General features: G+C 39.9%; 1 protein-coding gene across 1 annotated transcript; it reads left to right on the top strand.

Moving 5' to 3' along the window:
- The first annotated feature begins 1,016 nt into the window (after positions 1-1,016).
- Positions 1,017-10,849, top strand: LOC127536771 (vomeronasal type-2 receptor 26-like). The gene is made up of 3 exons (XM_051957999.1): positions 1,017-1,199; positions 1,281-1,404; positions 9,827-10,849. The coding sequence occupies exons 1-3, from the start codon at positions 1,068-1,070 to the stop codon at positions 10,738-10,740; spliced, it is 1,170 nt and encodes a 389-aa protein (XP_051813959.1). The 5' UTR covers positions 1,017-1,067; the 3' UTR covers positions 10,741-10,849.
- Positions 10,850-13,189: the final 2,340 nt, after the last annotated feature.

Below are 13,189 nucleotides of genomic sequence, written 5' to 3'. Positions count from 1 at the left end.
CAGTGGTAAGAAGAAATCAATGTAACTATTTGCCACAATATGATGCTGCAGGTGGTGAGGCAGAATGTAACAGGCCTGCAGTGGATGGCCAGTGAAGCCTGGACAGCGGCTCCTGTGCTCCAGACCCCTCAGCTCATGCCATACTTGGGTGGCACACTGGGCATCGCCATCCGTCGAGGAGAAATCCACGGGCTCAGGGAGTTCCTGTTACAAATACGTCCCAATCTGCACAACCACAGCAACAGCTATGGGAACAGCATGGTGAGAAGATTACCCTGCAAATCTGGTATTAGGAAAAATAAGAAGCTGTCATTTGGAACATGCAGTTTTTGATACATTTCAGGTTAACCAGTTTTGGGAACACACATTTCAGTGTAGATTCGCTCCACCTCCAGCAGGCTGGGTGGAAAGTGGGGGAGCAATATGCACTGGAGAAGAAGATCTGGAGACTGTGGAGACAGAGTTCTTGGACCTTTCCAACCTCAGGCCTGAGTATAATGTGTACAAGGCTGTGTATGCTCTGGCATACGCCCTTGATGACATGCTGCAGTGCACACCAGGGAGAGGGCCTTTCAGTGGGAACAGCTGTGGCAGTTTACAAACAATGGAGCCCTGGCAGGTGTGATATCAGTTTATGTTTTACTTGTTTACATGACGAAATCATGATTCCCAATTGTTTTTTGCACAGTATTTAACTTGATTAAATACAAAGGTGTGATTTTGTAAAATGTCCTGCAAAGAATGCTTTAAGAATTTTCAACACTGCTTTGTGGAAGAGGCAGATTAGTATTATCAGGTCAGAGAAAGGAAATGCTGTATTGTTAGTGATGTGACTTTACTGTAAAGCAAATATTTTGTTGTAGATTTATGTTTTTATATGTTCTTTGGTATATGCTGTTTGAGGACTGAATATTGTGCAGAACTATGGGTACTAAGTGTGGAATTCTTTTCCATATGCTCTCTTTTGATAGCTTGTTCATTACTTGGAAATGGTCAATTTCACCACATCATTTGGTGATCAAGTGTCATTTGATGAGAATGGTGATGCCCTGCCAATATATGACATCATGAACTGGTTGTGGCTCCCTGATGGACGAACTAAAGTTCAGAATGTGGGTGAGGTCAAGAGGTCAGCCTCCAAAGGGGAAGAACTCACACTTGATGAAGACAAAATCTTCTGGAACTTTCAGCCCAGAAAGGTTGCCTCTGAGTATTCAGATTCTTGACTTTCGTGCTAAGTGTAACTCATAAATATAAAATAACAGGTTTCCTGCCCTTAGCCACCTCGATCAGTGTGCAGTGAGAGCTGTCCTCCAGGTACACGAATGGTGAGAAAGAAGGGGAAACCAGAGTGCTGTTTTGACTGCATCCCTTGTTCTGAGGGAAAGATCAGTAATAATACAAGTGGGTCATGTTTCAGTGTTTTTATTTGACTTTGAGTTAACTGCATACAGAATGTATCTCACTATCTTCCTCTTTTTTGCAGACTCCATGGAGTGCATCATTTGTCCAGAGGACTTCTGGTCCAGCCCCCAGCGTGACCAATGTGTTCCAAAGAAGACAGAGTTCCTCTCCTACCATGATCCTCTGGGTATCTGTTTGACAGCCACCTCATTGCTGGGCACATTGATCTGTGCTGTTGTTTTGGGAATCTTCGTGTATTATCGCAAAACACCGATAGTACGCGCCAACAATTCAGAACTGAGTTTCCAGCTATTGCTGTCCCTTAAACTATGCTTCCTGTGTTCGCTGCTGTTCATTGGACGACCCAGACTGTGGACATGCCAAATGAGACATGCAGCGTTTGGGATCAGCTTTGTGCTTTGTGTGTCTTGTATCCTGGTGAAGACCATGGTGGTTCTGGCTGTGTTCAAGGCCTCCAAGCCAGGAGGTGAAGCCAGTCTCAAGTGGTTTGGTGTTTTGCAGCAGAGAGGAACAGTTCTGGTTCTTACATCGATTCAAGCAGCGATCTGTACTGCCTGGCTTCTCTCTTCCTCACCAGCTCCACATAAAAACACTCAGTACCACAATGACAAGATAGTTTATGAGTGTGTAGTAGGGTCCACTGTTGGTTTTGTGGTGTTATTGGGCTACATTGGCTTGTTGGCTATCCTCAGTTTTCTGATTGCATTCATGGCGAGAAATCTTCCTGACAGTTTTAATGAGGCCAAGCTCATCACTTTCAGCATGCTGCTCTTCTGTGCTGTGTGGGTGGCCTTTGTTCCGGCTTATATCAGCTCACCAGGAAAACATGCAGATGCAGTGGAAGTATTTGCCATCCTGGCCTCCAGTTTTGGCCTCCTGGTGGCCCTGTTTGGACCCAAATGTTACATAATTCTACTGAGACCAGAGAGGAACACAAAGAAAGCAATCATGGGTCGAGGAGTGATCAAGTCATGACCTGTTTCACTAAAGTGATTAAGTACTGTCACCCAATATGTAACCAATATGTAATTTCCATTCATTCAGTCATGAAATGCCCTTTGAAGCTGCATTCAGCTTCTATGCCCCATATATATGGAACAAACTCCCAGAAAACTGTAGATCAGCTGAAAATCTCAGCACATTTAAATCCATTCTTAAGACGTACCTGTTCTCAGCTGCTTTTGATTAAAGTATTTTAAATTATTTTAAACCTTATTTTATGACAGTTACTTTTAACAGTTATTTTAACTCTTATTTTATGACAGTTATTTTTAAACAGCCCTTGTTTTCTGACTCTTGTTTTTGATCTTTTTACTGTTCTGTTTTTCTTTTAATAATTGCCCTTGTTTTCTGACTTCTGTTTTTGATCTCTTTACTGTTCTGACTTTTTAAAAAAAAAATGATTTCATAAATGTTTTTGTTTTTCTTTTAATAATCATCATCCTCTGTTCTTAATGTCTTTGTAAAGCACTTTGAATCGCCTCGTTGTTGAAATGTGCTATATAAATAAATTTGCCTTGCCTTGCCTTTGTACTCTTCTAACAATTAAAAACATTTTAATGTCAGAATTATCTTTCTCCCTCCCTGTAATTTAAACAGAAAGTTATAGCAATAAAGACATTGATTTCTCATATGATCCTCTTTTATTACACATGCGACTCATAGGACTCCCTAAGATTTAACAGACTTTGAAAGGTTTTGCTGCTGTTCCCACCTGTCAGCAATATAAAGATGAATTTCTAGGAGCTTCAGTATCAAGCTACTGAACGTGTCTTTTTGGATCTTGAAAACGTTTCACCTCTCATCCAAGTGGCATCTTCAATTCTACGTGACTGATGGAGAATTTCAAATGTTTATAGCCAAGTCTTCAAGAACCTAAAAGGGAAGTCCGGTTGCATTCTACCAAAGCTCAGGGCCGGACTGGGAAAGAAATTCAGGCCGGGGGATTTCCAATCAGTCAGGCCACTTCCGCCACCGCAAGGGTTGTGTCACGTGGGATAATGCACCAAAATTTTGTTTTTTTTTCCTTCCAAAAATATGCCTTTTACAGTTATGTTATAGCAATTACAACAGTACTAAACAGACAGTAAATCTATTAAACACAACCATAACGACAGCGCCATACAGTCCAGTACTTTTCTCTTCTGTAATCTCTTCACTACCCTCACCAATTTTTGTTTTCCTTTTCCTATTATTTATGTAACATGTGGAATTAAAAAAATATATATTATTTTGTCAGCAAATCATTTAGATGTCAGCTGGTCATAGCTAATAGTATATGCAAACACCAATGTTCATTTTATAACTGAAAATTGTAAGTCAACTGCCTATCCTACCTGAAGAGGGGGTCTCAAACGTTTTCAGGCTTCCTGCAACCTCCCTGACACCTGTGGAGCTTATTTGGGCCAGACATTTTTTTATTATATTTTGGCCTTTGAAGTCTGATGATGCATTTGTGAGAAGAACTGACCGTTTGTAAACTTACTTGAAGTAAGGGTGCTCCATAATCTTCGCTCATTCCACTCTCTCTGCAGTGCATGCTTCCCGTTCTCGCTATGAAGGGGCGGGCCATAAAGCAACTAACCAATCATGACATGTTTCTTCTAAAAAAAAAATGTCACTTTGACCAATCCCTATCCTTCTGATTTAGAGCTCAGAGCACATGCTTTGTGTGAGTGACAGGAGGGTGGGCGTGTACTCTGTAAGGCTTCTGGCGCTGTTGTCTCTGGCCTGTCTGCCAAAAAGCCGATCAACTTTTTTTCATTGGCCTGCCAGTCCGTGGCTGGCCTGTCCAGGCAGGCCAATAAGGAGGCAGGCCACCGGGAAAAGTCCCGCCTCTCCCGATTGCCAGTCCGGGCCTGCCAAAGCTTCTAGGATTGTCATGACCTGAATGACTGAGAATCTACACAAAGGTGAAATTAAACCCCTTTATATGTCAGTGTTTCTGTTTAAACAGGTTCCCTGCAAAGAACTGTTTCAATGTCAAGCTAGCTACTACACAAATAAGCTTTACTTTTTTAGTTCCAATCGATATCCTGAATATCATAGTGAGTTCTATAATCTAATTCTTGATCAATAGACATCCCACAGACAGCAATCTGGACCAGAGTTATGAACTGCAAGGCAAACCACATAGTGGTCAGAACAAAGTGAAGTCAGTGCTTCTGAAAGGACACCATGATGAGATGTATCTCCAGAAAGTACTGCATCTCACATGTTTAGACAAAGACACCAAGCAGATATTTGGCCAACCAAATGACATGGCTATTACAATTTAGACGTAAACTTCCTTTGGAGGATTTATAGTTCTGTTAGGGACTTCTGAGCTGGCCACATGGTATAACAGAAACCACAGGAACAAACCAACACCAGGAACAAAGAAATTTTTAGATTTTATATACAAAACAGGATATTTTTTTCAAAATTGACAGATAAACTGTTTAACTTGCGTGTTTAATTTGTATAAGTCGTACTTTCATTTCCAAAACATTAACAAAAACCAAATTTGAAAATTACCATTTCTACGTTCAAAACAGCAGTAACTCGGAGTCAAAGTTTGTCCATTTGGAGTGTGTAGAAACAGTAATCTCGAATTTCTAGCTTATATTTGAGAACGGAACATAACCAATTCCAATACTGATGCCATCTGGCTGAGGCAGATTGACGCCTTCCTTAAGCCTGGCTCTTTCGGAGTTTTTTTTGTTCTACCTGTAAAAATATTCTTTTGAATTCTTTCTTGCCGTTGCTGACAGCTTGCTCAAAGGGAATTTAAAGGTAACTTTCAGTTATTGGGTTCTCTCTTCTTGGAGTTCCTCAGGGTTCTGTCTTAGGACTGATAATGTTCACATTATACATGCTTCCTTTAGGCAATATAATTAGGAAGCACTGTATTACTTTCCATTGTTACACTGATAACACTCAGTTGTATATATCTTTGAAGCCTGATGAAACTAATCGGCTAGCTAGACTGCAGGATTGTCTTAAGGACATAAAGAAATGACCTGTAATTTCCTACTACTAAATTCAGACAAGACTGAAATCATAGTATTTGGCCCCAAACATCTTAGAAACTCACTTTCAGAGCACATAGTTACTCTTGATATCAGTATTTTAATATAATTATTCATGATTATTTTTTAATATCATACCTCGGACAATATTAGAGGTAACATTTCGGGAGATTTTCTAGTATGAATCCTCAAATATTTTCTCCTGGCATGTTTTTGCATTGTGATGAGCTACATAAGTAACTAAATGTTGTGCCTCACTTCTTCGATGTGACTTTGTGTGTTGACAGGTGTGTCCAAAACTGACAAACACTCTAAATAAAATTTAAAAAATGGAAACATTGCATATTGAACAAACTAGTAGCTGACAGGTTTATATGGATGTCAGGAAGATACAACAGATCATCAATCAAACAAATAGTGCAATCACCACCAGTCTTTGTAAGCTGCTACCATCTAGTGGACATTTAATTTAATCTTGGTAATTTGTGGTGGTGAACTCCATATACTCACTGTACATTTGTAGATTTGGTGATAATTTCATGGAATTTATGTTTCTCACACACAAATTTGGGATTATATTCAGCACAGTTTGGTGTTTCTGATACATACAGCCATGGCCATAAGTTTGGACACAGCATGACTTACTATGTCTGTTTTTATGTCTATTACAGAACATAACTAATATTTTGTGACAGCACCAGTTTAATTAGTCAACAAATCAACAAAGGATATAATATTATCAATAAATTCCAACAATTGGAACAACTTTGTTCCCAAAACATAATATTAGAAGAAAATAACAAAAAAATGCAGTACTTTCACAACCAAATTTGGTAAGAATAAAAAAATGACACCAAACTCTTTTGATGTTTTTTTTTAAATATTCATATTTAAAAACAGCACTAACTCCTGAGAACTTAATATAGTTCTCAGGAGTTGTGTATTGTATTGTAAGTGACAATTTTGTGGTATTTTCTAAGATTCACAAGCGTCATGGTACTTGTGTCCAAACTTATGGCCATGGCTGTACATACATATACCTACACATTTGTGCTTGCTCAGGTTTTAAACTACAGAGCTATTTGCCGTACACAATTAGAAGTTGCTGCCATGGCCCTGGTGAGATGTTATTTATTTTTTATGTTAATTCTTTTTTCATACAATGTTACTCTCAAATGAAACCTAATTTAGGCCCTGCCCCTACTTCTTCTTCTTCTGCCCTGGTGGGCGGTGTACAAGATTAAACAATAATGCTAGTTAATAAAAGAGGGTGACAAAGCAAGAAATGTAGCAACTGGGCTCACTCAAGTGAAGTCATGTGGCCCTTTTTACACACCAGCTTGCTTTTGATATTGTTGTGTTCCTGCTTTTCTTCTACTGCATCGTCCTCCTGTCGGTTACAGGGACGGTTTGATCTGAATGGGATGCACAAGGCTGGAGATGTAGTTCTTGGTGGACTGTTTGAAATCCACTTCTTCTCTGTCTTTCCTGACCAGTCTTTTACCTCAGAGCCACAACAGCCTACCTGCCATGGGTGAGTCTGTTGAGGAAACAGCAAAGACCAGAAACTATGGAAAGTCAGTGCCAATGCAAATACTAGAATGTGTATTTGATAATGATGTTTTCTGTCATTTATGCCATTTTAAGTATTTTTGCTCAATCGTCTTGATTTTTTCTGTTGGATTTCACCTTGGTTGTTGCTGTTCGGCTGGTTCTATGCTTTACACAATCTATAACTTTGCAACTTCTAATTGTTTGCATGTCTCATGTTGTATTTTTTGGTTAGTTTTGATGTTATAGGGTTTAGGCAGGCCCAGACCATGGCCTATGCTGTTGAGGAGATCAACAGAAACACCAACCTGTTACGTAATGTGACTCTGGGATACAGTCTGTACGACAATTGTAACAAACTTGGAGTTGGATTTCGAGCAGCATTAACATTAGCCAGCGGCCAAGAAGGGCAAATTATTTTAGATGAGACGTGTGCAGGAAGCCCTCCAGTGCTGGGAATTGTGGGTGATTCTTCCTCGACACGTTCTATTGCCATCTCTGCTGTCTTAGGTTTGTACAGAGTACCTATGGTAAGTTTTCCTCCATGTCTCTTACTTGTATCAATCTGATTTATTTGCATGTTATTGTAAGTTGTATACACAAATCAGTCAACTTTAACAAAGCTGGAAGCAACAGTAAAGACTTGGAGAGTATTAGGATATGTAGTCTGTGTCTTCTACAGGTGAGCTATTTTTCCACATGTTCCTGCCTGAGCAACCGGCAAAAGTTTCCGTCCTTCTTTAGGACAATCCCAAGTGATGCTTTTCAGGTAAAAATATATCAGCAAAATTAAGATGCAAAAATGAAGCATTTTTCCTGTTTCACATTATAATTTGTACAACACCTGTCTCTTCAATCTGTATTCACTCAGGTTCGTGCTATGATTCAGATTCTAAAACACTTTGACTGGACTTGGGCAGGTCTGCTGGTCAGTGATGATGACTACGGACTCCATGCTGCACAATCCTTCCAGTCTGACCTGAGTCTGTCTGGTGAAGGGTGTCTGGCTTACTTAGAAGTTTTGCCTTTGGGCACTGACCCAGCTGAACTGAGGAGAATTGTGGATGTGATGAAGAAATCCACAGCTCGCGTGGTCATTGTGTTTGCAAATGAGGGTCACATGATTAAACTCATGAAGGAGGTTGGTCTTGAAATATAATTTCACTATAATTTTACATATTTCTACAAATTCGTGTTTTATTTGTCATATTGAAAGATGCATCTGACAATGTCACGCATGTAAGCATATAAATATAACAAATAGTAATCCATTAATGTTGTTTCCATGCGAAAATCTGACTAATTGTACTGATCCCCAGTTTTAAAGATATGTATCTCTTTACTGTGTATCTATTGCGTGAAAAAACATCAGCCATGTGAACGTTATAATATGTAAGTATTTGCCACAATATGGTTCTGCAGGTGGTGAGGCAGAAAGTGACAGGCCTGCAGTGGATGGCCAGTGAAGCCTGGACAGCAGCTCCTGTGCTCCAGACCCCTCAGCTCATGCCATACTTGAGTGGCACACTGGGCATCGCCATCCGTCGCGGAGAAATCCCAGGACTCAGGAAATTCCTGTTACAAATACGTCCCAGTCTGCACAACCACAGCAACAGCTATGGGAACAGCATGGTGAGAAGTTTACCCTTTTTTGTAAGAATAACATGTTTTCAACTCTAACATGCAATTTTTGATACATTTCAGGTTAACCAGTTTTGGGAACACACATTTCAGTGTAGATTCGCTCCACCTCCAGCAGGCTGGGTGGAAAGTGGGGGAGCAATATGCACTGGAGAAGAAGATCTGGAGACTGTGGAGACAGAGTTCTTGGACCTTTCCAACCTCAGGTCTGAGTATAATGTCTACAAGGCTGTGTATGCTCTGGCATACGCCCTTAATGACATGCTGCAGTGCACACCAGGGAGAGGGCCTTTCAGTGGAAACAGCTGTGGCAGTTTACAAACAATGGAGCCCTGGCAGGTGTGATATCAGTTTATACTCTGCTTTTTACCTGATTCCTGTGCCCTAGCATTTCTTACCAAGTAGCATTAGCCTGTCAGTTTAAATACAATACTTGGCACACTGTAAAATGTGCCAAGAAGTTGCTATGTGCTTTAAAAGAAATTCCCCATTCCTTTGTGAAAGTATTATCATGTCAGGGAGAGCAATTGCTGTATTATTAGTGATATGGAAATTTGTGTTTTCATATGTTCTTTGGCATAGTATGTGGTTTGATTGTTGAATATTGTGCAGAATTGTTGGTATTGAGAGTAGAATAATCTCTTATATGTCTTCTTTGGTTTCCCTCTGTTCCTTATGTTGACAGCTTGTTCATTACTTGGAAATGGTCAACTTCACCACATCATTTGGTGATCAAGTGTCATTTGATGAGAATGGTGATGCCCTGCCAATATATGACATCATGAACTGGTTGTGGCTCCCTGATGGACAAATTAAAGTTCAGAATGTGGGTGAGGTCAAGAGGTCAGCCTCCAAAGGGGAAGAACTCACACTTGATGAAGACAAATCTTCTGGAACTTTCAGCCCAGAAAGGTTGCCTCTGAGTATTCAGATTCTTGACTTTCATGCTAAGTGTAACTCATAAATATAAAATAACAGGTTTCCTGCCCTTAGCCACCTCGATCAGTGTGCAGTGAGAGCTGTCCTCCAGGTACACGAATGGTGAGAAAGAAGGGGAAACCTGAGTGCTGTTTTGACTGCATCCCTTGTTCTGAGGGAAAGATCAGTAATAATACAAGTGGGTCATGTTTCAGTGTTTTTATTTGACTTTGAGTTAACTGCATACAGAATGTATCTCACTATCTTCCTCTTTTTTGCAGACTCCATGGAGTGCATCATTTGTCCAGAGGACTTCTGGTCCAGCCCCCAGCGTGACCAATGTGTTCCAAAGAAGACAGAGTTCCTCTCCTACCATGATCCTCTGGGTATCTGTTTGACAGCCACCTCATTGCTGGGCACATTGATCTGTGCTGCTGTTTTGGGAATCTTCGTGTATTATCGCAAAACACCGATAGTACGCGCCAACAATTCAGAACTGAGTTTCCAGCTATTGCTGTCCCTTAAACTATGCTTCCTGTGTTCGCTGCTGTTCATTGGACGACCCAGACTGTGGACATGCCAACTTAGACATGCAGCATTTGGGATCAGCTTTGTGCTTTGTGTATCATGCATCCTGGTGAAGACCATGGTGGTTCTGGCTGTGTTCAAGGCCTCCAAGCCAGGAGGTGAAGCCAGTCTCAAGTGGTTTGGTGTTTTGCAGCAGAGAGGAACAGTTCTGGTTCTTACATCGATTCAAGCAGCGATCTGTACTGCCTGGCTTCTCTCTTCCTCACCAGCTCCACATAAAAACACTCAGTACCACAATGACAAGATAGTTTATGAGTGTGTAGTAGGGTCCACCGTTGGTTTTGTGGTGTTATTGGGCTACATTGGCTTGTTGGCTATCCTCAGTTTTCTGATTGCATTCATGGCGAGAAATCTTCCTGACAGTTTTAATGAGGCCAAGCTCATCACTTTCAGCATGCTGCTCTTCTGTGCTGTGTGGGTGGCCTTTGTTCCGGCTTATATCAGCTCACCAGGAAAACATGCAGATGCAGTGGAAATATTTGCCATCCTGGCCTCCAGTTTTGGCCTCCTGGTGGCCCTGTTTGGACCCAAATGTTACATAATCCTGCTGAGACCAGAGAGGAACACAAAGAAAGCAATCATGGGTCGAGGAGTGATCAAGTCATGACCTGTTGCACCAGGTCCGGAGTGGGACTCAATTTCAACCCTGGAGTTTCATGCCTCAGACCGGCCCACTTTAGATCACAACCTATTGCTATTAAAATCATGTAATTCTAGCCTTGTCTTGTAATTCAATGTGTTTTTCTAAAATATTTCCAATTCAGTGAAAGTAAGGGTTGCTTCACAATGAGGACTTATTCCAACATCAGTGCACATCTCCAACATTATTCTTAACAACAATATCAGAATCTATATTCTGTTCAAATAAGTTTTCAAGGATATCCAAAGCTTAAAAATGAAATAAATTAAGAAATAAAAATATTAAAGTTAAAAAATAATAAAATAAAGTAAAAGGTGTTGCACTTTCTAATAACACTATCATGTCTTTTTCCTCTGTAAGGAAACAGGTCCATCACAACTTAAATTTCACAAATATGAAAACATCAGTTAAAGGGCTAATCTCCATCACTGTTCTTTACAACATCACAATGTCCTTTCTTGCAATATCAAATATCAAGCAAATTAGTGTTCACAGATATCTAATGCTCATGAATAAAGAATAATTATTGCACTTTTTTTTGAAAATTTGTTATTCACAAAATAACAAAACTTGCTAATGAAATTTTTAAAAAAGCTTTGATTTTCATTTAATATTTATGTTATGGGTCCCAGGATGGCACCACAGCAACAAAGTACCTCTGAAACATATGATAAAATGCCGCAGCAATGAAGATACAGAGTGGTCAGTTCTTTCTCCAGGTTGCGTCTCTTATTCAGTTTCACAAAACATTCATTCAAACATTTAAAAACATTTCACTGTCAGTCCACGCATCAGTCCTCATCAACTGTATGTAAGTGCTATAAATGTCCAGGAACAAGTCAATTTCATCTCAACAAGTGCATTCACATTAGGACAACTCAGCAGTGCAAACCATCACTTCCACATCAGTGCATCAGAGCTACCACATTCACATGTAGCAAATTATAACAGTTTCCAACTGTAGTCAACACAGCGACATCTCATTTGCCATAACCATGGACATTTACACTTAATAAAAATAAACTTTTGGCTGACAGAGAAATATAATATTTTCTAAACATCAAAGCCTTCTGCTATACCTGAGTCTTACAGGAAACATTTAACTATTGAACTTTTACATTAGCTTTTCTTTAACAGTTTCTCCATGTTTGTTTCATGCTTACACATAACACACTTCTGAAATTATTACTTAACTGTAAGCCACTACATGTGTGAGAGCCCGTTCGCAGTATAAATATGCACAAAACATAGACATGAGCGGCCCGCTTGACAAAGAAAACACACCCACGATGTAGCATGCACGCTCTGCTGCTACGGAGATCGGCACTATTTCAAAGTAATTTCAAAGTGAACAATAGTGTCCAAACTAAAACCGAAACGCCTCATAACGATCGCCTTTACGGTAAAACTTACAAAGATTACAGCTAGTTCGTTTCTGGCGTCTACTAACCTGAAACATATGATAAAATGCCGCAGCAATGAAGATACAGAGCAGTCAGTTCTTTCTCCAGGTTGCGTCTGAGGCATGGGCGGAAGTCCCCACCTGAGACCACCCGGGCGCCCCTGCTTCCATGACGAACGTTCCGCCCCAATGCTGCGCATTTTTATCACGCTTGACCATCATTATAGTTACATGATATAACCTGACATTGATGTCATTTATTCTTTAAGGGTAATATTAAACCTTGAAACAGAAAAATTATTTCTGAGGTGTTAAGTTCTCAAATAAACACAAAAATGGTCGCTCTATTTTTGGGCATGTCACATTTACAATAACAAGAAAATAAAATCAGTCAGAGACAGAATCGAAAAAGGTCCGTTTTTTTCATTTTCTGAGACCGAAAGTGGTCATCAGCAAGGGTGGAGCCAAACAGAGTACGATGCATAGACTGTATATAATTTTTGTCATAAGTTTTCATGGTCAAATGAGAGATCAGGTGGCCGATCTTAAAATAAATCAATTTTGAATTTTTTGTAGAGTGTTAAAGTTTTGCGAAGCCAGGGGGCGGGGCTAATTGGCTGACAGTCTGGTCTGGAATAATTGACAGAGGTTCTATGGAGGAGTGTTGACAGGTGTGTCCAAAAGTGACAAACGATCTAAATTTTAAAAAAATAAATAAATAGGGGAAACATTGCATATTGGACAAACTAGTAGCTGCCAGGTGTCTATGGATGTCAGGAAGATGCAACAGATCATCAATCAAACAAATAGTGCAATCACCACCAGTCTTTGTAAGCTGCTACCATCTAGTGGACATTTAATTTAATCCTGGTAATTTGTGGTGGTGAACTCCATATACTCACTGTACATTTGTAGATTTGGTGATAATTTCATGGAATTTATGTTTCTCACACACAAATTTGGGATTATATTCAGCACAGTTTGGTGTTTCTGATACATACATACATATACCTA

Source organism: Acanthochromis polyacanthus, chromosome 13 (assembly GCF_021347895.1).
Source record: "Acanthochromis polyacanthus isolate Apoly-LR-REF ecotype Palm Island chromosome 13, KAUST_Apoly_ChrSc, whole genome shotgun sequence".
In the NCBI taxonomy this organism is placed as follows: domain Eukaryota; kingdom Metazoa; phylum Chordata; class Actinopteri; family Pomacentridae; genus Acanthochromis; species Acanthochromis polyacanthus.
This window is presented reverse-complemented; position numbering and strand designations above follow the sequence as displayed.